General features: G+C 48.8%; 1 protein-coding gene across 4 annotated transcripts in view; it reads right to left on the bottom strand.

The window, feature by feature from the left end:
• FAM78A (family with sequence similarity 78 member A) overlaps nucleotides 1-13,377 on the bottom strand; it is a 29,989-nt gene extending 16,612 nt beyond the window's left edge. The window contains exons 1-3 of one of the 4 annotated variants that reach the window (XM_063936798.1): nucleotides 12,939-13,377; nucleotides 12,136-12,353; nucleotides 9,143-9,633 (exon numbers count right to left, since the gene is read on the bottom strand). In XM_063936798.1, coding sequence (XP_063792868.1) covers nucleotides 9,143-9,564 — 422 coding nt within the window. In that variant the 5' untranslated portion in view covers nucleotides 9,565-9,633; nucleotides 12,136-12,353; nucleotides 12,939-13,377. The remainder of the gene's footprint in view (nucleotides 1-9,142; nucleotides 9,634-12,135; nucleotides 12,354-12,938) is intronic. The other 3 variants (XM_063936797.1, XM_063936799.1, XM_063936800.1) reach the window with 3 other exon arrangements.
• Between the last annotated feature and the right edge of the window lie 13,016 nt (nucleotides 13,378-26,393).

Here is a 26,393-nt window from a genome sequence, read left to right as displayed (position 1 = left end):
GACACTGGAATCAGAGTCTGTGTCGGTATCTGTATCTGCCATCTGGGTAAATTAACGTTTTTGTGACCCCGAGGGGGTCTGTACCTGAGACAAAGCGTTCTTCATGGATTTTCTCCATGTTTGTGTCTGAGAATCAGATTTATCTAGCTGCTTAGACAACAATGCCACGTTTGCATTCAATGTACTCAACGTATTTACCCAATCAGCAGTTGGCTGTGCCGACAGAGCCACTCCCAAATCCTTCTCTGCGCCCCCAGTAACTTCCTCCGGTAAGGAACACTCAGCCTCAGACATGTCGACACGCAGTACCGACACACCCACACTCACACCGGCCAAAAGGGGACAGACCCACAGGGAAGCCTGCAGAGAGAACACAGAGGGAGTATGCCAGCTCACACCCCAGCGTCCCATATACTACTAAATCAATAATATATGATGTCTGCGCTGTAAATACATACATATACAGCACCAAATTGCCTGTGCCCCGCCCCCCGTTTTGCTTTCTTGTACTTGTAAGGAGAGTGGAGGTCCGGGCCAGCGTCTCTGCAGCGGCTGTGAAGAGATAAAATGGCGCTGGTAAGCTGTGCGGCTAAGCCCCGCCCCTTCCCGGCGCGCTGTAGTCCCGCTTAAATTTTAATTTTTTTATACTGGCGGGGGTATCGTACACGGTGCCCGGGCACCGAATATGCATCTCTTGCCAGTCAAAAGACCCTCAGTAACTTGCTGCCCAGGGCGCTCACCCCAAGCGCCCTGCACCCTGTGAGTGCCGTTGGTGTGTGTGTGGGAGCATGGAGCGCAGCGCGACCGCTGCACTGTACCTCCGTTACTGAAGTCTTCTGCCGTCTGAAGTCTTCTGCCTTCTGCATACTCACCCGGCTTCTGTCTTCTGTGAGGGGGGTGACGGCGCGGCTCCGGGAACAAGCAGCTAGGCGCACCAAGTGATCAAACCCACTGGAGCTAATGGTGTCCAGTAGCCTAAGAAGCAGAGCCCTTAACTCAGCAGAAGTAGGTCTGACTTCTCTCCCCTCACTCCAACGAAGCAGAGAGCCTGTAGCCAGCAGATCTCTCTGAAAATAAAAAACCTAACATAAAGTCTTTTCCAGAAAAACTCAGTAGAGCTCCCCTAGTGTGTGTCCAGTCACTCCTGGGCACAGAATCTAACTGGGGTCTGGGGGAGGGGCATAGAGGGAGGAGCCAGTTCACACCCAGTCAATGTCTTTTAGTGTGCCCATGTCTCCTGCGGATCCCGTCTATACCCCATGGTCCTTTTGGAGTCCCCAGCATCCTCTAGGACGTAAGAGAAATAATATTTATGAATTAACATGATCCATTGCCCCAATGATGCAGTGCAGTACTGAGGTGTCCCTGGCTCCTGGTCACTCTCTCACAGTGCAGCGTTGCTATGCAAGAGTCTACATAGCAACCTGATCAACCTGAAAAATCAGTGTGATATAGAACAAGGTACCCTGAGCAAGGTCGGACTGGCCCACAGGGGGAACAGGGGAAACCACCGGTGGGCCCCACCGCCTGTGGGCCCTCCTCCTCCTCTAGGGATCAGGTTCCAGACTCTATCCTAGTGCACTTGAATTATGCATTATACATATGTTACATTATACTTCACAAGAATTTGTTTTCTTATACATTTAACAAGGGGCACAGAACATGTACTCTGTAATGGTTAGTCAAACCTCTGTGGTGGCTGGCCACGCTTCCACTGGAGCCTGGCTACACCCTTAAGCATGGACCCCTACAACAGCATCCTCCCGGTGGGCCCTTCATGTCCCAGTCCGACACTGACCCTGAGAGTGACCTTGGTCACACCTCTATTACATGCAGTTCCTGCTTGGAGAATTGTCACGTCTAACACACGTATTAACCTGATGGGATAAATGCATACTTGCCTACCCTCCCGGAATGGCCGGGAGGCTCCCGAAAAACGGGTGACCCTCCCGGCCCCCCGGAAGAGCAGGCAAGTCTCCCGATATCCGCGGGTCACCCCCTGCCCGCCGCCCACTTAACGAGTAAAGTGGGCGGTCCGGGCAGGCGATGACGCGATTCTTGTTGAATCGCGTCATCGTAACCACACACCCTGCTGTATAATGCCGGTAATCGCGCCATTACACAGCGGGGGCGTGGCTTAAATGATGCTGTTCAGAAGCCACGCCCCGTTCCGCCTCTGGCCCGCCTCCGTTCCGCCTCTGCCCCCCCCTGTCACGTCACCTCACTGCCCGCCCCCCCTGCTAAGCCGACGGGCTGCTCTCTCCCGGAGAGAGCAGCCCAGAAGTCGGCAACTATGGATAAATGCACAAGTGAACATAAATACATTATAATAAATAGGCCCACTTCAGCATTCTCTGGTTGCCTGGAAACTCTGTAAACTGTGCAAGGCAGTGTCTGGGTAATGGATGGAATCCTCATATTTCCTTTAGTTATAATATAAATTCAATTTGTACGTAATAATAAAGAATTTTAAAATGAAAAGAATTACAAAAGCTCCTCCCAGTCGTCATTCACCTTCTCTACTGTTCTTCCTAAACACCTCCCTTTGTGCTCTTTATAAAAGCATCTTCTCTACCTCATGTGCTTTCCTATCCCTCACTGATCCCGATTACCAACGACGGCACCGAACGTTTGGCTTCAGCCGGTACAGAACTTGTGGCCACAATAACTGAATATGCAGCCAGTGGCAAACACAGGATTTCTAGAGGGGGGTTTCCAAATGCAATCCATAATATCCCACTCTGCGGAACATGGAATACAATATTAATATTTAACACTATAGATGGTCAATAGTATAGGCTGTATCAAACATATTTTATATAATTCAGATAATGTAAGTGGTCAGGAAAAGGTTAAACATACCATAATAAATAAATACACAAATATAATATAACCAGTACTGCACTTTCTAAGCACACATTCTCCCACCTCATTATAAGGTTCCTATCTCTTCTTCTTGGTAGCTACTCTTTGGTCCAGTGCACAGATTGATGCCTCAAAAGCTTCTATCCATGGGCATGCGCAGCAGCTAAAATTGCATGATGTGGGGGCAGCTCTAGTAATTGTATTATATACCATTGCAACTGTTGTCATAATTTGAGCCACTTGCCAAGGGGGAGGGGGGTTTCCAGGCAACCGGAACCCCCCCCCCCCCCCTGCGTTTGCCTATGGCAGCAGTGTTTGGGTTGTTTTTTTTTGCTAGTTACAGCTACCTCTCGGTATCTGTAACACCTCTGTACTTGTTTGTGATTAGCTTCCTCCTGGTTGTTGAGTGAAATCATCTCCTCCTATACAGAGCCGGCCATAGGCATAGGTAAACTAGGCAATTGCCTAGGGCATTTGATATGCCTAGGGGCATCAGCAGCTTCTGCTGATTAAAATGATATGTGGCATGCCTATATTCTGTGTGTAGCATTTCATATGCAGATACAGCCACAGTCTCACAGAGTATATAGGCATGCTGCATATCATTTTAATCAGCAGAAGCTGCTTGTGCATCCCAGCCACATAGCAATGGAAATAAGATGCATTTTCATTTAAAAAAAGGTGCCCGACGTTAGCATTGAGGCAAGATTTATGAGGACACATCTGTATCCAAGCAGAGGCAGAGGTCACAGTGTTAGTGGCAGTGTGAGTGTTGTGTGCATGTGAGTGGGTTGGTTGTGCAGTAGTGTTCGGAATATGTGTAAGGAGCATTATGTGTGTCATGTAAAAATGCATTAATAATGTGCAACATATGTGTAAGGGGCACTATGTGTGTCATTATGTGTATAAGGGCATTAATAATGTGTGACATATGTGTAACAGGGTACTACTGTATGTGTGTCATTATGTGTATGGGGCACTAATAATGTGCAGCAAATGTGTAGGGGGCACTATGTGTGTCATTATGTGTATAAGGGCATTAATAATGTGCGGCATATGTGTAAGGGACATTATGTGTAAAAGGGCATTAATAAAGGTTGTCATAATGTGTAAGGCGCATTATGTTTATAAGGACATTTAATAATGTGTTTCATATGTGCAAGGGGCATTACTCTGTGGCATTATGTGTATAAGGTGCTCTACTATGTGGCGTGTATAGAAAAGGCACTACTGTGTCGTCTAATGTGAAAAAAGAGCAATAGGGTGTGGTGTAATGTGAATAAGGAGCAAGTCAGTGTGATGTAATGTGAATAAGGGGCTCTACTGTGAGGAGTAACGTTATAAGGTAAAGTGATACTACTGTGGGATGTAATACAGGTTGAGTATCCCTTATCCAAAATGCTTGGGACCAGAGGTATTTTGGATATCGGATTTTTCCGTATTTTGGAATAATTGCATACCATAATGAGATATCATGGTGATGGGACCCAAGTCTAAGCACAGAATGCATTTATGTTACATATACACCTTATACACACAGCCGGAAGGTAATTTTAGCCAATATTTTTTGTAACTTTGTGCATTGAACAAAGTGTATCTACATTTACACAATTCCTTTATGTTTCATATACACCTTATACACACAGCCTGAAGGTTATTTAATACAATATTTTTAATAGCTTTGTGTATTAAACAAAGTTTGTGTACATTGAGCCATCAAAAAACAAAGGTTTCACTATCTCACTCTCACTCAAAAAAGTCCGTATTTCGGAATATTCCGTATTTCGGAATATTTGGATATGGGATACTCAACCTGTATGAATTATGGACACTATCGCATGATCAAATGTGAATAAAGTTGCAGTGCTGTGTGTCGTAATTGGAATTGGGGTTACTATTGTGTGGCCATGCCCCTTGCCAGCAAAAACACACCCCTTTTTGGGCTGAGCACCAAATGTGCAAACTGTTCCTATTTAAAATATAGGGGGTACAAACACCAAAATAACGATTGCTATGGGTAAGGGGTGATGGTGCTGGGAAAGAGGTGCAAGGTCAGAGGCGGAACCAGCGGTGGTGCTAGGGGGCACCAGCCAAAATCTTGCCTAGGGCATCACATTGGTTAGGACCGGCTCTGCTCCTATACAAACTGCAAGCTCTCCTTATATGCAGTAGGCCTGTACTTTTATATGCACATAAGCCATGAATATATAAGCAGTATGGTAGCTGTTTATGCCCTAATCACTTCTTTCCTAGCGCAGTATCGGTGGCAGAAAACTAAATTTCCATCATGTTTCTCAGTGTCACACAACCAGATAACCCCTGACACAGACAAAACACAGGCCCTGCCAGATGTACAGCACACAACTCAAACAGGTCATTGTGTGTGTGTGTGTGTGTGTGTGTGTGTGTGTGTGTGTGTGTGTGTGTGTCCATGCGTGCGTGCCCGCTAAATAATATACAGCAGACATAAACAATTACTGTCATTATCTGGTGGTCCTGGCAGGGAATGTCAGACTCATGACATATTTAACTGCAGGAAAGGATGTATTGCCAATGGAATTTCCACTAGGAAATGAAGCAGGTAACTAGCATCCAGGCCCCATACTGCTCAGATCATTACTGCAGCATGCTGGCCTCACTTATTAGGTCAACAGCTCCTATCAGTGCAGTTTAGAGGGAGAAACATATCTACAACAGGGACACTCCAGTCATGGGAGCAACAATTGTGATCTTAATGCTTTACTATTATTATCCTCCATCTTGTTCTGTAATCAGAGAGACAAATTAAACACGCTTTAACCCCTCAGTGGTGACTTTATTTTTACTATGTCACACCTCCCAGGGTTGGTTTTTAAATGAATTACCTGCTCGTTGCCAGGGGTTTCACGTGCTGGGTGTCATGCTCGTTGCCAGGGGTTTCATGCTCTGGGATCCATGCTCATTGCCAATAGTAAGGCTTGGTGCCAAGGGAAATGCTTGTTGGCAAGGGGATTGCTCATTGCCAAGGGGGTGTATATTTGCGCCAGCACTGAAATTCTCTCCCCCGCCTCCTTCATACTCTGCTCTGGGGGACAGAGTTTTGCAGAACATCACAACGCATCCGCGTCATTCTGCAATACTCCGCTCCCCCGAACGGGGTACAAGGAAGGAGGGGGAGCAGCGCTGGGCATGCCCCAGAAATCTTCCGGGATCACCTGTCTCTCCAGTGGAGCTGGTCCCAGAGATCTTCCGGGCATGCCACTCAAGTGGTTAAACTGATGCAGGACACAAGGCGGAAAGGATTTGGCCACTGGAGCTTACAGTCTGAAGAGCAGAAACGAAATAAAACTGCTTGTTTTGCTACAGACACACACACACACACACACACACACACACACACACACACACACACACACACACACACACACACACACACAAACACAAATACAAATACAGAACTGTGAAGGGAGAAGTATTGTTGTGTCTAACAGCCACCCAGCTAGGCCCTCCGGAAGGACTGAAATAAGTGTGATAAGGGGCAGATATTGATGGGGGTAGCAGGGTATGGGAGTAACCCTGACAGCTGCTGGCAAAGGGAAAAGAGTCAGTAAGTGTTATCTACTGACACAGGAGAAATAATTCCCTGGTACTGTACCAGTAACGACACATTCACAGATATACATGTTAGCATTTCAGGAGTTTGTCATTACATATAGCAGGAGGAAATGCGATAACACTGCAGGGTCAGACACAGCGGGAGCAATTCATTAAGCCGCAAGGTGTTATGGCAGTAGACATCTCTTTGTTCTTCTTCACCTTACAGACGTGAGAGCCACAATAAGCAATGTTTTATCCCAGAAATGCGTGCTGCCGCAAAACGGGTGAGGCTCCAACACCTGGGCTCAGCTACACGAGGGATTGGGGTTATTTTACTGTTTTGTTTTCTCTCCTGCTAGATCTGTTATCAAATAAAAATAAATCTAACATGAAATTCTGTGGGGGAGACGTATCAAACCTCAGAGAGCGATAAAATCAGCTTCTGTCATTTCATGTACCAGATACATCTTGTGTCTTGTCATTACCGCATACTGCGGTCTATTCAGACCTGGACGCAGCCACGCATTCGCACGCAGCGGGTGCATCCAGGAGGACTGCGTATGCGCAGCGTCTATAGTGTGCGTGCGTGACCCATCACCATGCGGCCGCTTCCCAGAAGGATGCAGCCTCAAGGTGATTGACAGCGGTGGCCGCTGGGGGGGGGCGTTAACGCAGCGTTTAGTGGGTGCAGTCCGGACAACGCAGGCATGACCGGACCGTTTTCGGGTCGGCTGCATGACGTCACACACAGCCTCACCGAGACAAAAAATGGCGCCGAACCGCCTGCCAGCGCAGCCAGGCTGCGTGGGCAGGGGTCAACCTCTATTCATTGCTTTTGCAATTTAATTGCAAATGTATCGCGGGGCGGCGCCATAACATGCTGGGCGGCCTTGCCCTGTGCCGGGCGGCCCTCAGCATGTGGGTATATGGACGCAGATCTTGCTACGTGAAGCAAGATCTGCATCCATCTCTGAATAACCCCCACCGTACTTTATAATGATATAAGGAGACACCTTGGAAAGCGATGAGCTGTATAAAAGCAATAAATCCTCTATATGGTGACAGAACGCGTCAGTGATTTCTAAGGTCCATATAATTCACAATGGACACACGGGGGTGACTTGTCCAATATTCAAGACAAGGAGAAATAAAGGTGCTGTTGATAAGAGGAAGGATGACGTAGAATGTAGAAATGTTCTAAGATGTCTAATACATGAGTTCTCAGAAAAGTGTAAGTCAATCAAATAGATAATGAGAGAAAGATCCTTGAAGCAGCTGTCACTATGATAGTAAGAGCCTTGCGGATCTCATTCCACTGCTGATTCTATATCCATTTCACATATTGATCCTTCATAATCAGTTTATAGTGTTTCATAGCTGGAAATGAGCAGATTAGAGCTACACAAATCATGATATTACTTATACCCAAGCCTACCTTACAACTACCGTGAAACTACAAGTCCCAGCATGCCATGCCAGCCGAGATCTTTCTCTTACTGGATCCATGCCCGATGACTTAACACTGACAATGCTTTTTTCCCCATAATTATTCATCAATATGTCAACTTGTTAGGTGGGTAACATTGCCGCAGACAGATATTACAGAGTCCTGAAACCAAGTGCAGGAACTGTGGTGCCAAGACTGATAAATTCTGTGAGGTGTCACATCCTGTAGAACATGAGCTTGCGCTCCACAAACAGGAAGCAGCTCTAAGCCGCAGGGTCACTTCCTGGCAGGATGAGCAAATTAAGAAGGACTCAAAAGGGAAGTCTCAGTTTCAGGTCGATGGCTGCTAAGATTTGCACAGGGTTACTGGAAATGTTGGGGTACCATATTCTACTGCGATGTTCGCTGTCGAACATTGCAGCCGTATATTGTGTGTACTAAATCCGGCCCAAAGTTTCATCCCAGTGAGATAGTCTTCAGTGCATGTAACTGATGCAGGGTGTGACACCCCATTCGCAACTTCTAGGGGTCAATTCAACTGTATGCAATGTGCCACCGAGCATTGGTGCAGTGCTCAGCTGCGTGCATACCAGCTAGTTATGGAACTCTCGACATCGCAAGTTTTCCTGTGCACCTCTATGGGGCCCATTTATCATTGAATATTTGCGGCTTAATCCCCGAAAACACCCGTTTTGGGGGGTATCCTCATATGTATTACTAAGGGACTGCAGCAGACTGCTCCAAAAACCTCCAACTGCTGTGATCCCTCCATTCCTGCCGCAGCCACAACCCCTATTGGTTTCTACGGGGAATGCGGTGCTGCCAGATTTACCAACTTCCGGAATGCAAAGAGAATGGCCACCGCGCATGTGTGGTCAGCGGAGGAGCCCCTGCAACACTCAGAGCACATAGCAGGGACGGACTGCTGTCCCTGCGGTTGTTCAAGGATACACCCCGCCATAAGAATCGCATATTGCAATGTGGGCTCTACTGTAATAACGCAATTCACTAATATATGCAATTCTGGATAAGTGAGCCCTCTATGAGAGACACAAGGGAAAACTTGCGATGATGCTGGCTGCAATGTGCCGTTCAAGTACATCGTAGGGAATTCGATTAACCCCTAACTGTCATATTTTCAGCAGACAAGATGGAAACAATTATCTACTCAGTTCTCCTTCAGATATATAAATAATGGAATGAATCAATGGAACATACATCTACTCTATTATGTCACCTGCAGCATACACTTACATGCCAAGGTCTCCATAGTAATTGTAGAACTCCATATGGTTACAGGCCTGGATCCAGCCCACCCTCCAGGACTCCTTCCCAGAGATTTGAGGCACAAGCACTTGGGCGGTAGCTCGGAAATGGGGCGTCCTGTATCTGAGAACGACGCTGGACGACTCATCGATGCTGGTGGGAGAAGAGTCAATGGAGGCTTTGATATCCAAGACAGATATGGACTCTCTGAAGACCTTGGGTTTGCAGCTAAGGCTATGGATGCACCCCATAGTATTTAACACCAGGACAATCTCAAGCAGGCTCAGATAGTCCGGTGGAAAGCGACGCATTGATAGTTGAATATTGCTCCTGCCTTCCAGGTCACAGATGGGCGAGACCTCGTCCCGATGGCTGTAGTTTATATGGTAGCTTTCTCTTGCTATATCCATAGAGATGGAATCAGAAGCATTTCAGAGCTGTAAGCTACGTGCTGGTTCCAGGGTCAGCCTCCTTGGTACCTGGAATGAACAATGTTTTATTAATTGCAATGATTCAGTTATTAGCAGATGAAACCCTATACTAAGAGATCTGGGGCAATATGTAACTACCTACGATGTGCATGCTGTGCAGACATTTCTGCAAGTACTGTATACCCGTATTTTTAAAGTGGCAATAATTTACAAGACAAAATCTGGGGGTAAATTTAATAAGATGGGAGTTCTATTTAAGATGAGATGTTGCCAATAGCAACCAATCAGATTTCAGGTATTATCTTCTAGAAGGTGCTAGATAAATGAGAAGTAGAATCTGATTGGTTGCCATGGGCAACATCCCATCTTAACTAGAACTCCCATCTTAGTAAATTTACCCCCAGGTTGGTTTTGCCTTGTAAACCATTGCCGCTTTAAAAATACGGGCATACCTGAAGAAATTCCCACACAGCCCGCACATAGCAAGCTATTACATATTACTGTAAGCTATAAACGAAGAGCTATACCTTTGTGTCAGTAGGAATGACTTACTGAGCAGTTCCATTGACTTAATAGAGCATTCACATTGAGACATATTTTTCACAGTTATATTAAGCCTGGAGAAGTGATAAAGCAGTGATATGTGCAAGGTGATAACACACCAGCCAATCAGCTCCAATATGTAAATTGACAGTTAGGAGCTGGTGCATCTGCCCCTTATGGGCCCTACACACTGCACAGCCCGCCACCGGGCTGCCCGACCGCCGATACGGCAGACGGGCGACCCGGTGGCGGGGGAAGGTGGGGGGGGGGGAGTGAAGTTTCTTCACTACCCCCGTCACCCGGCTCCATAGCAGTGCATGCAAATATGGACGAGATCGTCCATATTGGTCTGCATGCACAAGCGACGGAGCAACAACAATGAACGAGCGCGGGGCCGCGCATCGTTTATCGTTGCTGCCTCCACAATGAAAGATATGAACTGTATCTCATTCATTAATGAACGAGATTGTTCACATCTTTCAGTAATATCGCCCAGTGTGTAGGGTCCATAAGTCACATTACTGAGGCATGAGGCAAACCTTATTACCGCCACTTCGGGGACGCCATATAGACAAATGGAAAAGTTTATCATGCTCATACAGAAATCTATTTGCATATTTTAAGAAATCTGTATTAGGTGATAGCTTTCCTTCTAAAATTTACTGATGGTCAACATTTTAACTAGAAGTTTCCAAAAAATCTGCAAACCAATATTTAATGATACAATGCCATTGTTATGTGGCATACTATATATTGTTGTCAGCAAGGCATTGTGTTTTTAACAGTCTCCAATTTTCGCTTATGGACAGACGTGAGGCTCACTTTTTACTGAATGTCAGATAATCTGCTGCTGGAACACTCCCGTGATAGCTAGTTTTTTATATATATATATATATATATATAGGTGTAGTACTGGTGACCGGCGGTCTCCTGACCGCCGGTCAGCTTACCGACGCCGGGATCCCGGCAGCATACCGACGGCGGGGAGGGGCGAGTGGAAATAGTCCATGTTGGTCGGCATGCCGACCATCGGGATAGTGAGCCGTCGGGCTCGTGGAGGAGGTCATGTGACTGTCGGTCAGCTGACCGGCGGTCACATGAATACCACCCATATCTATATGCTTTTTTTATTATTATAATTTTTTTCTGTTTAAAGAAACTAAGTAATTAGGAACGTGATGACAGGAGCATTATAAAATATGTAAAAGGATATAGTGAGAGAACACAGCAAATCAGTTGTCTCACGTACAACACAACACATGATCACACAGAATTTTAAATGTGTGTATAAAAATTTTTTTTTTCGTTTCTATAAATAATTGAATGTCATTTGTTCCATATTCTTCATATATTATAGATGATAACAACGAAGAATTGACACATTGCAAGGAGTACTTATCTTTTAGCCTGAAGCCGCATCGGAAACCAATTGCAACAAATAATAATAACACAGGAATCATTACACAGCGACAGCGCCGTAACTACGTGTGTGCCAGGTGTGTAAAAAGGGAACACTGTCTGCCGTAATGTGTAAAAAGGTGGATGCTGTCTGCCGTAATGTGTAAAAAGGGGGATGCTGTCTGCCGTAATGTGTAAAAAAGGGGACGCTGTCTGCCGTATTGTGTAAAAAGGGAATGCTGTCTGCCGTAATGTGTAAAAAGGGGGACGCTGTCTGCCGTAATGTGTAAAAAGGGGGACGCTGTCTGTCGTAATGTGTAAAAAGGGGGACTGGCTGCCGTAATGTGTAAAAGGGGCTCTACCTGGTGTAGTGACGCTACTGTGCAGCGTAATTTGAATACTACTGTGCACCGTAGTATGAATTGGTATTATTGTGTGGCCACGCCCCTTCCCCATGAAGCCACGCCCCTATATATTTTTCGCGCACCTACGCCGCGCACTGCCCCTATCTTGCATAGGGGGGGCGCCAATGCCGTTTCTTGCGCACATCGCTAAAATGCCCAGTTACAGCACTGCACAGCGACTCTAAATACTATAGCTATGACTTGCCTATGCCATAAAAGGCACTTTGCACACCACAAATTACTAGAAACATTTTAGGCACATGTAGACATTGCAAATTCAATTCGGTGTCTGGCAGCTCAGAACGGCGTGGAGTATACAGCACCATGGTTCCATGCTGGAGCCTCTCTCCTGCTAATTCTGGGGACAGGCCTGAAGAATCGCGCAGGGGGTACAGTCATTAACCCTTTCGGAGGCATCTCCTGCTGACATAGAATAACGATGAAATAACATTCTATAAATAACATTATATATATATATTTGGACCTCATTGATTTGCCTGTATACTTTATCCCTTTTTGGTGCAGCTGCAATTAGTGAAAGTCACTATACTCATGCTATCTGGACAGTTTAGCTGACAATACAGTGTTCATTTGGAATCAGCATTTCATTGTGATGGAATTGCTATAGCATAATGCACCAACCTCCTCTCAGAGCTGGGAGAACAGAACACTCACTCACTGACACTGTTTTATTTCCCCCACAATAATATGAATATACAGTATCTGCAATGATGTGAACAGCAGACAGTAGGGCAGGGGGTGAAAGTTACAATGTGTGAGTATGGGTGGGGGGAGATACACCTTAAAATTGCCAGCAGGGGAACTTTCTGTCTGTTGATTTGACACATCATAATGCTAATAATGACTCTTGGCTGCAGATTTGGTTACATAAAGAGAGGATCTGCCATTAACTCCCAGCCATCAGAAGCAATGAAAGGCAGATAGAGGGCATGCAGGGGGGTGACCATTCAGCCAAGAGCCATAAATAAAATAGAGACTGTTAAGTACCTGTGTCAGTGCTGGCATGCAGCAGCAGCAGTGCAGTCTCTGCTCGTCTGGGTCCTGGCTCCTCTCTCGGTTGTAGTAGGGGGTCTACCTGCTCCTCTCTGGGTTCCTGTAGATAGCAGCGTTTTGGGGGTTACCTTCTCCAGCACCCCCTAAGGATCCTCAGTTCCCTGTTGCAGCTCCTGTGACAGAACTGCTGAGGATGAATAGTGCAGCAAAGAGCAGGGGGTCCCATATCTGCCCAGGAGGGGTCACTAAGAAGGGTCCCCCTGCCATAGCAGTGCATGCTCCCTGCAATGTGCCCCCCTGCAGCTCAGTGCCTGTCACCGCATCTTACAGGGACACCCCACCCTCATACACTGCTGCTGGTAGAAGGAAACTTCGCAAGAAGGACACTCTGCTGGTGGTGAGAGATTAATCTCCTGTAACTCTGCTCTCCGCCTCCCCTAGGGAGGGACTCCAGTCTGCAGTGTAGATTACTCACCCATCAGCCAGCTCCTCTGCACTGCCAGCCTGGGTGCTGTGTTGCTCCGTCTGACCCAGCGCTGCTGCAGTCTGATGGGCGGCTGAGCAGTCCCTTCGGAACTGCCACACATCTTGTCCCCCCTGCTGCACCCTCTACCCCTGTGTGTTGCTGCTGCTGCAGGAGTGCCCACTCTCTGTCTCTGCTGTACTCTCTGCCCACTTTCTGCCCCTGCTGCACCATCTGCAAACTTTCTGCCCCTGTCCCTGCTTCGCCCTCTGCCCACTCTCTTGCCCTGCTCCTGCTGCACTATCTGCCCACTCTAGTGCCCATGCTAAACCTTCTGCAAACTCTCTGCCCCTGTCCCTGCAGCACCCTCTACCAACTCTCTAGCCTTGTACCTGTTGTACTCTCTGACCCCGCAGCCCTCTCTGTCCACTCTATGCCCTTTCTACACCATCTGCAATCTCTCTGCCACTCTCTTTGCTGCACGCTCAGCACACTATTATCCCTGCTGCACCCAGTACACTATACCACTGTCCCTGCTGCACCCTCTCCCACTCTCTGCCCCTGTCCCTGCAGCACCCTCTACCAACTCTCTGCCCCTGCTCCACCTTCTCCCACTCTCTGCCCCTGTCCCTGCAGCACCCTCTACCAACTCTCTAACCTTGTACCTGTTGTATTCTCTGACCCCGCAGCCCTCTCTGTCCACTCTATGCCCTTTCTACACCATCTGCAATCTCTCTGCCACTGTCTTTGCTGCACGCTCAGCACACTATTATCCCTGCTGCACCCAGTACACTATACCACTGTCCTTGCTGCACCCTCTCCCACTCTCTGCCCCTGCTCCACCTTCTCTCACTCTCTGCCCCTGTCCCTGCTGCACCCTCTCCCACTCTCTGCCCTTGTCCCTGCTGCACCCTCTCCCAATCTCGAGCCCTGTCCCTGCTGCACCCTCTGTAGCACTATCCCTGCTGCACCCTCTCCCACTCTCTGTCCCTGTCCCTGCTGCACCCTCTCCCACTCTCTGCCCTTGTCCCTGCTGCACCCTCTCCCAATCTCGAGCCCTGTCCCTGCTGCACCCTCTGTAGCACTATCCCTGCTGCACCCTCTCCCACTCTCTGTCCCTGTCCCTGCTGCACCCTCTCCCACTCTCTGCCCTTGTCCCTGCTGCACCCTCTCCCAATCTCTAGCCCTGTCCCTGCTGCACACTCTGTACCACTATCCCTGCTGCACCCTCTCCCACTCTTTGCCCCTGCACCCTCTCCCACTCTCTGCCCTTGTCCCTGCTGCACCCTCTCCCAATCTCTAGCCCTGTCCCTGCTGCACACTCTGTACCACTATCCCTGCTGCACCCTCTCCCACTCTCTGCCCCTGTCCCTGCTCCACCCTCTCCCACTGTCTGCCCCTGTCTCTGCTGCATACTCTCCCACTCTCTGCCCCTGCTGCACCCTCTCTCACTCTCTGCCCCTGTCTCTGCTGCATACTCTTCCACTCTCTGTACCTGCTGCACACTCTGTACCACTATCCCTGCTGCACCCTCTCCCACTCTCTTTCCCTGTCCCTGCTGCATCCTCTCCCGCTCTCTGTCCCTGCTGCACCCTCTCCCGCTCTCTGTCCCTGTCCCTACTGCACCCTCTCCCGCTCTCTGTCCCTGCTGCACCCTCTCCCACTCTCTAGCCCTGTCCCTGCTGCACACTCTGTACCACTATCCCTCTGCACCCTCTCCCACTCTGCCCCTGTCTCTGCTGCACACTCTCCCACTCTCTGTCCCTGCTGCACACTCTGTACCACTATCCCTGCTGCACCCTCTCCCACTCTCTTTCCCTGTCCCTGCTGCATCCTCTCCTGCTCTCTGTCCCTGCTGCACCCTTTCCCACTCTCTGCCCCTGTCCCTGCTGCACCCTCTCCCACTCTTTGCCCCTGTCCCTGCTGCACACTCTGTACCACTGTCCTTGCTGCACCCTCTCCCACTTTCTGCCCTGTCTCTGCTGCACCCTCTCCTGCTCTCTGTCCCTGCTGCACTCTCTCTCACTCTGCCCATGTCGCTGCTGCACCCCCTCCCACTCTCTGCCCCTGTCACTGCTGCACCTTCTCCCGCTCTCTTTCCCTGTCCCTGCTGCACCCTCTCCCGCTCTCTGTCCCTGCTGCAACCTCTCCCGCTCTCTGTCCCTGTCCCTACTGCATCCTCACCCGCTCCCTGTCCCTGCCCCTGCTGCAGCATCTCCCACTCTCTGCCCCTGTCCCTGCAGCACCCTCTACCAACTCTCTAGCCTTGTACCTGTTGTACTCTCTGACCCCACAGCCCTCTCTGTCCACTCTATGCCCTTTCTACACCATCTGCAATCTCTCTGCCACTCTCTTTGCTGCACGCTCAGTACACTATTATCCCTGCTGCACCCAGTACACTATACCACTGTCCTTGCTGCACCCTCTCCCACTCTTTGCCCCTGCACCCTCTCCCACTCTCTGCCCCTGTCCCTGCTGCACCCTCTCCCACTCTCTAGCCCTGTCCCTGCTGCACCCTCTCCCACTCTCTGCCCCTCTCCCACTCTCTGCCCCTGTCTCTGCTGCTGACTCTCCCACTCTCTGCCCCTGTCCCTGCTCCACCCTCTCCCACTCTCTGCCCCTGTCTCTGCTGCATACTCTCCCACTCTCTGCCCCTGTCCCTGCTGCACCCTTTCCCACTCTCTGCCCTTGTCTCTGCTGCATACTCTCCCACTCTCTGTACCTGCTGCACACTCTGTACCACTATCCCTGCTGCACCCTCTCCCACTCTCTTTCCCTGTCCCTGCTGCATCCTCTCCCACTCTCTGTCCCTGCTGCACCCTCTCCCGCTCTCTGTCCCTGTCTCTACTGCACCCTCTCCCACTCTCTAGCTCTGTCCCTGCTGTACACTCTGTACCACTATCCCTCTGCACCCTCTCCCACTCTCTGCCCCTGTCTCTGCTGCACACTCTCCCACTCTCTGTCCCTGCTGCACACTCTGTACCACTATCCCTGCTGCACCCTCTCCCACTCTCTTTCCCTGTCCCTGCTGCATCCTCTCCCGCTCTCTGTCCCTGCTGTACCCTCTCCCACTCTCTGCCCCTGTCCCTGCTGCACCCTCTCCCACTCTCTGCCCCTGTCCCTGCTGCACACTCTGTACCAATGTCCTTGCTGCACCCTCTCCCACTTTCTGCCCTGTCTCTGCTGCACCCTCTCCCACTCTCTGCCCCTGTCCCTGCTGCACCTTCTCCCGCTCTATTTCCCTGTCCCTGCTGAACCCTTTCCCGCTCTCTGTCCCTGCTGCACCCTCTCCCGCTCTCTGTCTCTGTCCCTACTGCATCCTCTCCCGCTCTCTGTCCTTGCCCCTGCTGCAGCCTCTCCCACTCTCTGCCCCTGACCCTGCAGCACCCTCTCCCACTCTCTGCCCCTGTCGCTACTGCACCCTCTCTCACTCTCTGCCCCTATCCCTGCTGCACACTGTGTACCGCTGTCCTTGCTGCACCCTCTCCCACTCTCTGCCCCTGTCTCTGCTGCAGGAGTGCCCACTCTCTGCCCCTCTCCCTGATGATTCTCTGCTGCTGAACTCTCCCAAGTTCCTATATTAATTGTCTGTAAAGCTGCAGGTCTTGGATATTAAGCTGCTGATACACAACATTTCCTATGCTGGGCTGGGGGTGTCCTGGGTAGTGTAGTCTTATGTGTGTTTGGTTTATCTCTCTTCACTGCTTCATGTGTCAGCTTTCTGAGTGTCATCACCAAGTTTTTATTCATTGTGCTGTCTATCTACAAAGCTAGTACATGCATAACCAGAGTGTAGACCGCCTTGCATGGGTGTTCAACATGTGGCCCTCCAGCTGCTGTAGAACTACACATCCCAGCATTTTAGCCTCAATTTTAGCATGCCTTAATAGCAAAACTGTGACAGGGCACGCTGGGATGTGTAGCAGATGGAGGTTGAAGACACTGTAGAGCAGGGGTAAATTACCCCAAATGGGGTAAAAATTAAATTCATGGGGGTAATGGATGGTTGCGCTGCCGAGACGCAGCCCCGTCCAGCACCGGCCGACTCGCGATGTGACATGCTGGCAACAGGCTCCCTGCATCGTGGGACTGAGGAGAGAGAAGCAGACCTACTTAAATGCTAGGCTCTGCTTCTTAGGCTACTGGACACCATTAGCTCCAGAGGGATCGGAACGCAGGTCTCACCCTAGCCGTTCGTCCCAGACCCACGTCGCTGCCCTCCTCACAGAGCCGGAAGATAGAAGCCGGGTGAGTATAAGAAGATAGAAGACTTCAGAGGCGGCAGAAGACTTCAGATCTTCTCAGCGGTAACGCTGTGCGCCATTGCTCCCACACACAACACACATGGCAGGCACTGACGGGTGCAGGGGGGGGCGCCCTGGGCAGCAATAATAAACCTCTAGGACTGGCCAGTATAGATATATAGGCTCTGCGGGCTGTATATTTAAATCCCCCGCCAGTTTTTGAAGAAATCGAGCGGGACCGAAGCCCGCCGCTGAGGGGGCGGAGCTTGATCCCTCAGCACTAACCAGCGCCATTTTCTCCACAGCACACCGCTGGGAAGCTGGCTCCCCGGACTCTCCCCTGCTGAACACGGTGACAGAGGGTTTTAAAGAAGGGGGGGGGCACATAATTTGGCGCAGTTATTATATAAAGAAAAGTGCTATATATATCAGGGATTTTTCCAGGGTCATTGGCGCTGGGTGTGTGCTGGCATACTCTCTCTCTGTCTCTCCAAAGGGCCTTGTTGGGGAACTGTCTCCAGATTAGAGATTTCCCTGAGTGTGTGGGGTGTCGGTACGCTTGTGTCGGCATGTCTGAAGCGGAGGGCTCTTCTAAGGAAGAGGTGGAGCAAATGAGTGTGGTGTCTCCGTCTGCAATGCCGACACCTGACTGGTTGGATATGTAGAATGTTTTAAATGCAAATGTGAATTTATTACACAAGAGGTTGGACAAAGCGGAGTCCAGGGAATGTACAGGGAGTCAAGCCCTGCCTTTCACTATGACGCAGGGACTTTCTGGGTCTCAGAAGCGCCCACTATCCCAAGTAGTTGACACTGATATCGACACGGATTCTGACTCCAGTGTCGACTATGATGATGCGAAGTTGCAGCCTAAATTGGCTAAAAGTATTCATTATATGATTATTGCAATAAAGGATGTGTTGCATATAACAGATGACCCCTCGGTACCTGACACGAGGGTACATATGTTTAAAGAAAAGAAGCCTGAGGTTACTTTTCCCCCTTCTCATGAGCTAAATGAGTTGTTTGAAAGGGCTTGGGAAACTCCAGACAAGAAACTGCAGATTCCCAAGAGGATTCTTATGGCGTATCCTTTCCCGACTAAGGACAGGATACGGTGGGAATCCTCCCCATGGGTGGACAAAGCGTTGACACGCTTATCCAAAAAGGTAGCGCTGCCATCTCAAGATACCGCAGCCCTCAAGGATCCTGCTGATCGCAGACAGGAGACTACCTTGAAATCTATTTACACACATACTGGTACATTACTCAGACCGGCGATAGCGTCGGCTTGCGTTTGTAGCGCTGTAGCAGCGTGGACAGATACCTTATCTGCTGATATTGATACGCTGGATAAGGAAACCATTTTATTGACCTTGGGTCATATTAAGGATGCTGTCCTATATATGAGAGATGCTCAGAGAGACGTTTGCCTACTGAGTTCCAGAGCCAACGCGATGGCGATTTCTGCTAGGCGAGCCCTATGGACCCGACAATGGACGGGTGATGCCGACTCGAAGAGGCATATGGAGGTTTTTCCTTACAAGGGTGAGGACTTATTTGGGGAAGGTCTCACGGACCTGGTTTCCACAGCTACTGCAGGTAAATCAACTTTTTTATCTTATGTTTCCTCACAGCCTAAGAAAACGCCACATTATCAGATGCAGTCCTTTCGGTCGCATAAATCCAAGAGAGTACGGGGATCTTCCTTTCTTGCCAGAGGTAAGGGCAAGGGGAAAAAGCTGCCAACTACAGCTAGTTCCCAGGAGCAGAAGTCCTCCCCGGCTTCTAAAAAATCCACCGCATGACGCTGGGGCTCCGCTGAGGGAGTCCGCTCCAGTGGGGGCACGTCTTCGACTTTTCAGCCACGTCTGGGTTCAATCACATGTGGATCCCTGGGCAATAGACATTGTTTCCCAGGGTTACAAGCTGGAATTCGAAGAGGTGCCTCCTCGCCGGTTTTTCAAATCGGCCCTACCGGTTTCTTCCCCAGAGAGGGAGGTAGTTTTAGCAGCAATTCAAAAATTGTGTCTTCAACAAGTGGTGGTCAAGGTTCCCCTGCTTCAGCAGGGGATGGAGTATTACTCAACCCTGTTTGTGGTCCCGAAACCGGACGGTTCGGTCAGACCCATTCTGAATTTAAAATCTTTAAACCTATACTTAAAAAGGTTCAAGTTCAAGATGGAATCACTCAGAGCGGTCATCGCCAGCCTGGAATGGGAGGATTATATGGTGTCCCTGGACATAAAGGATGCATACCTTCATGTCCCCATATATCCGCCTCATCAGGCATTCCTGAGATTTGCTGTACAGGATTGTCATTACCAATTTCTGACGTTGCCGTTTGGGCTTTCCACGGCCCCGAGGATTTTCACCAAGATAATGGCGGAAATGATGGTGCTCCTGCGCAAGCAGGGAGTCACAATTATCCCGTACTTGGACAATCTCCTAATAAAAGCGAGATCAAGAGAGCAGTTGCTGAACAGCGTAGCACTCTCCCTGAGGGTGTTGCAGCAGCACGGCTGGATTCTCAATCTCCCGAAGTCCCAGTTGGTTCCAACGACCCGTTTGCCTTTCTTAGGCATGATTCTGGATACAGACCAGAAAAGGGTTTTTCTCCCGATGGAAAAGGCCCAAGAACTCCTGAACTTGGTCAGGGACCTCTTGAAGCCAAAAAGGGTGTCGGTGCATCACTGCACTCGAGTTCTGGGAAAGATGGTGGCGTCTTACGAGGCCATTCAATTCGGCAGGTTCAATGCAAGGACTTTTCAGTGGGACCTTCTGGACAAGTGGTCCGGGTCTACAGATTCATCAGATGATCAGCCTGTCCCCCAGGGCCAGGGTATCTCTCCTGTGGTGGCTGAAGAGTGCTCACCTTCTAGAGGGTCGCAGGTTCGGCATTCAGGACTGGGTTCTGGTAACCACGGACGCGAGCCTCCGAGGATGGGGAGAAGTCACACAGGGAAGAAACTTCCAAGGTCTATGGTCAAGCCAGGAGGCTTGTGTACACATCAACGTACTGGAATTAAGGGCCATATACAACGGCCTTCGTCAAGCGGAGAATTTGCTTCGCGACCTACCGGTTCTGATTCAGTCAGACAACATCACCGCAGTGGCTCATGTAAACTGTCAAGGCGGAACAAAGAGCAGAGTGGCAATGGCAGAAGCCGCCAGGATTCTTCGCTGGGCGGAAAATCATGTAAGCGCTCTGACGGCAGTCTTCATTCCGGGAGTGGACAACTGGGAAGCGGACTTCCTCAGCATAAGACGAAGAGGAGTACAGACAATTCTCATTGTTCCAGATTGGCCTCGAAGGGCCTGGTATCCGGATCTGCAGGAAATGCTCACAGAAGATCCGTGGAGGACCTGTTGCAACAGGGGCCCTGTCTGTTCCAGGACTTACCGCGGCTGCGTTTGACGGCATGGCGGTTGAACGCCGGATCCTAGCGGAAAAGGGCATTCCGGATGAGGTCATTCCTACTCTGATAAAGGCTAGGAAGGACGTGACAGCAAAACATTATCACCGTATATGGAGGAAGTATGTGTCTTGGTGTGAGTCCAGGAATGCTCCTCCGGAAGAATTCCATCTGGGCCGTTTCCTTCACTTCCTACAGACTGGAGTGAATTTGGGCCTAAAATTAGGCTCCATTAAGGTTCAGATTTCGGCCCTATCCATTTTCTTTCAGAAGGAATTGGCTTCTCTCCCAGAAGTCCAGACTTTTGTGAAGGGAGTGCTGCATATCCAGCCTCCTTTTGTGCCTCCTGTGGCACCATGGGACCTTAACGTGGTGTTACGGTTCCTTAAGTCTCACTGGTTTGAGCCTCCTCAAACGGTGGAAATAAAGTATCTCACTTGGAAAGTGGTCATGTTGTTGGCCTTGGCATCGGCAAGGCGAGTGTCTGAGTTGGCGGCTTTATCTCATAAAAGCCCCTATCTGATTTTCCATGTGGATAGAGCGGAGTTGCGGACTCGTCCTCAATTTTTGCCTAAGGTGGTTTCCTCTTTTCATATGAACCAACCTATTGTGGTGCCTGTGGCTACGCGGGACTTGAAGGATTCCGAGTCTCTTGATGTGGTCAGGGCATTGAAAATTTATGTAGCCAGAACGGCTCGGGTTAGGAAAACAGAGGCACTGTTTGTCCTGTATGCAGCCAACAAGGTTGGCGCTCCTGCTTCTAAGCAGACTATTGCTCGCTGGATCTGTAACACGATTCAGCAGGCTCATTCTACGGCTGGATTGCCGTTACCAAATTCAGTAAAGGCCCATTCCACTAGGAAGGTGAGCTCTTCTTGGGCGGCTGCCCGAGGTGTCTCGGCATTACAGCTTTGCCGAGCGGCGACTTGGTCGGGTTCAAACACCTTTGCAAAGTTCTACAAGTTTGATACTCTGGTTGATGAGGACCTCATGTTTGCTCAGTCGGTGCTGCAGAGTCATCCGCACTCTCCCGCCCGTTTTGGAGCTTTGGTATAATCCCCATGGTCCTTACGGAGTCCCCAGCATCCTCTAGGACGTAAGAGAAAATAAGATTTTAAACCTACTGGTAAATCTTTTTCTCCTAGTCCATAGAGGATGCTGGGCGCCTGTCCCAAGTGCGGACTAAATTCTGCAAGACTTGTATATAGTTTTGGCTTACAGAAGGGTTATGTTACAGTTTTGATCAGTCTCGGGCTGATGCTGTTTTGTTTCATACTGTTAACTGGCTCGTATATTCCATGTTATACGGTGTGGATGGTGTGGGCTGGTATGAATCTTGCCCTTGGATTAACAAAAATCCTTTCCTCGTACTGTCCGTCTCCTCTGGGCACAGTTTCTCTAACTGAGATCTGGAGGAGGGGCATAGAGGGAGGAGCCAGTGCACACCCATATCTAATGTTCTTTTTAGTGCCCATGTCTCCTGCGGAGCCCGTCTATTCCCCATGGTCCTTACGGAGTCCCCAGCATCCTCTACGGACTAGGAGAAAAAGATTTACCGGTAGGTTTAAAATCTTATTTTTTTCATTATATTTGAAAAAATGAACTGTATAAGAGGGTCTTGGAAGAATATGTCACACCCCTGATCTGTTCAGATCATGTCCTGACTCCTGACCCAGTCAGCACCATCCCCCAATTTACTAGGTCCCCATCCACATTTATGTCACATGACTCACAACCGCCATATGAACAGGATCAATAATATATCAGCACAGGTAATAATTAATCTTGATTATTCTAATTTAATTAGTATTTTAAGGGCCAGGGGGCCCTGTTCTTTCCTGCCATTGATAACCGCCCCTCTCAGCTCACAATATAGTACGGCTCCCAGTTTCAAGTAAGTGTGTACCTGCCAAACAGTCCTAATTTTTCTGGGATTGTCCCGATTTTCAGCATAAAAAAGGTAATGGAATAATCCAGAATAGACAAGGTTCAATTGATGGAGATGCGGTTTAGGTAGAACAGTGTGTGGTTAGGGGGATCAGGATGTAGTTTAGGAGAATTGGGGTTGGTTTTAGGTGGATGGAGATATGGTTTATGTGGATCTGGGTGGGATTTATGTGGTTCAAGATGTGGTTTATGTTGATCAGGTGGGGTTTGGTTGTATGGAGAGTTGGTTAGGTGGATTGAGATGTGATTTAGTTGATTGGGGTGGGGTTTATTTGGAAGGGTGGGGTTACTGTGGTTTGAGATGTGGTATATCAGGGTGAGGTTTAGGCATATGAGGGAGGAGTTTTGGTGGATTCAAATGTGGTTTAGATGATTGAGATGTGGTTTAGGTGATTCTGGATGAGGTTTATGTTTTTAGGGAAGTGGTTTAGCCTGATCGGATGAGCTTTAGATGTATGGAGAGAAGGTTAGGTGGATTGAGATGTGTGTTTAGGTGGACCGAGGTGGGGTTTCGGTGGATTGAAATGTGGTTTAGTTGGATCAAGGCAGGGTTAGTGTGGTTCGAGATGTGGTATATTTTGGTCAGGGGGAGATTTAGATGTATAAGGGTGGGGTTCCAGTTGATTAATATGTAGTTTAGGTGGACTGAGTTGTGGGCTAGATGGATTAGGGTGGTGTTTAGGTGTAGCAGGATGTGCCTTATGTGATTCAAGATGTTTTGCTTGATTGAGGTAGGGTTTAGGTGGATCGGAGTGGTTTTTGGTGGATTGAGATTGGGTTTATGTAAATAGGAGTGGGTGTAAGGTGGATTAGGTTGGCGTTTATGTGGTTTGGGAAGTGGGTTAGGTGGATTGGGTGTGGCTTATGTGGTTTAAGAAACAGTTTAGATGGATCGGGTGTGGCGTAGGTAGATCCTGGTTGGGTTTAGGTGAATCAGATTTTTAGATAGATTGGTGTGTGGATTGGATGTTCAGGACATTGCTCACTTTTTGCTGATTTTCCAATAAGTAATGTTAGCAGGTATGTTTAAATGACGAGTTACTAGAGGAATCCTTTTCCTATACAGAAAGTCGCGGGAAAAAGAGAGGGAGTTTCCAAAACCACATAATGTTATAAACTTATTTTGTTCTTTTCCACAATAAAACATATAAAACATTCAAACAAAATTTGCTTAGAAATGAGAATGATGGTGATCGATAGACTGCGCCGACCACAGAAATGAAAGTAGGAATAAATTATTCTCTCTCTTAGACCTGCGTATATAAGACATATCCGACTTGGACATTTTCTAGATAGAAGTCAGTTATTTGTATTTGTAGTATGTAAATCGCAATTAGAACCCTACAGTATAGACATAGATGAATGATTGTGTAAGGGTTTACTCATGGGCTCCAAACTGTTAAGGGTGAGTGATGAAGGTACAGACTTGTCCTGCGACTATCCTTCCTGGGAATACACATCTTCCACCAGTATTTATTTGGCACTCAAGTGACATCTTTTTAACAGTCCAATATATAATGGTGTTCAGAAACTCAGGGGGTAATTCAGAGTTGATTGCAGCAGCAAATTTGTTAGCAGTTGGGCAAAACCATGGGCCTAATTCAGACCTGGTCGCAAGCAGGTGTTTTTTGCACTACTGCGACCAGGTAGTCACCGCCTACAGGGGAGGAGGTTATCTGTGTGCAGGGGTGCGAACGGATGTGCAGAGAGCTGCACAAACAAAAGTTTGTGCAGTCTCTGCACAGCCCAGGATTTACTCAGCTGCTGCGACGATCCGGACCGATGCTGACGTCAGAAACCCTCCTTCCGAACGGCTGGGCACGCCTGCGTTCTCCTGGACACTCCATAAAAATGGTCAGTTGCCACCCACAAACGGCCTCTTCCTGTCAATCTTCTTGCGATCACCGGTGAGATCGCTTTCTTCGTAAAATCCGATGCTGTCCGGCGATCCTCGTTTCCGGCAGCCGATGCGTCTGCGCATTGCGGTGCATATGCATGTGCAGTTAAGACCCGATCGCACTGCTGCAAAAAAAGATGGCGTGCGATCCGGCCTGAATGACCCCCATGTTGCACTGCAGGGGTGGCAGATATAACATTTGCAGAGAGAGTTAGATTTGGGTGGGTTATTTTGTTTCTGTGCAGGGTAAATAGTGGCTGCTTTATTTTTACACTGCAATTTAGATTTCAGTTTGAACACATCCCACCCAAATGTAACTCTCTCTGCACATGTTATATCTTGCTGCTGCGATCAACTCTGAATTACCCCCATGGGTTTTTCCAACTGCTAAAAATTTGCTGCTGCGATCAACTCTGAATTAGGCCCTCAGAGCGCAGTGACAAAGAGCGCAGGAGGCAACCTGTTTGTCCATATGTATCCTTGTTTGCTTTGCAAGTGACAGGTAGATACACGCAATTACGTCTCCCCGCAAATATAGTGCTTGGATATACCTAGGGGCTTATTTAATTGGTTATGTTAACCTGATTTGCCAATTAACGTGGCCGGCCCGGTGCAAGGTTTTTGGTTTCCAATTAGCCACAGAATTTTAGCCGGGTTAATTTTTAACTCGATTTAACATGGCTTTTTACTTGCAACCCCAGAGCAGGTGCAAAGTCGGGGAAAATTGCTATTTTAAGGTAAAACTGTTGGGAATTGGGGGGGTAATTCAGACTGGATCGCTGCAGCGGCAGCGATCGCAGTCTGAATCTTTTTGTGGAGTGCGCACGCGTATCGGCTGCCGTGCGCTATCAGCATCTCTTGGCTGGAGCTGCGCTGGTAGGCAGGGCCATCTTTTCGTATGGGCTCAATGGGCTCTTGCCCAATGGCCCCATGAGTATAAGGGCACTAGGCTGATAGCTGGGGGTCCCCTCTTTCCAGGGGTACCAGATTTTTTAAAATCGGCCCTGGGGAACCGGAGATATCCGACTTCAAAGCAGTGGTCTCCATCCAATCCTGTTAATTGCTCTTCCCAGCCAGATATCTCAGGTTCTGTCTGACTTCGAGTTTTTCTGAGGCTAATCCAAAAGGTGGGACTCTCTAGGTTTTTATCCCATTCAAAGCTAAGAAATCTATTTTGAGCAACTTGAGATATCTGCAGTCAAGCAAGCTGCCCTCCCACCAGAAAATTATAAATATTAAGCCCACTCCACTATCCACGACTCCCCTACATATTAAACACCCCCTACCACCCTGGAAGTCATGTACCAGGGCTTCCTCATTCAGCCCAATGCCCCTTCTACAGTTTACCCCATCTGTGCAGTAAAGGAGTAATTAGCAGAAATTACTGCTCCAGGACCTACATGCTGAGCGGAATATATAACACCCTCTACCACCCACAGGACATCAAAGCTGCCACTGATAGCACCCCCACCCCTACCTCTG

The sequence above is a fragment of the Pseudophryne corroboree genome, chromosome 8 (genome assembly GCF_028390025.1).
Source record: "Pseudophryne corroboree isolate aPseCor3 chromosome 8, aPseCor3.hap2, whole genome shotgun sequence".
NCBI lineage: Eukaryota > Metazoa > Chordata > Amphibia > Anura > Myobatrachidae > Pseudophryne > Pseudophryne corroboree.
This window is presented reverse-complemented; position numbering and strand designations above follow the sequence as displayed.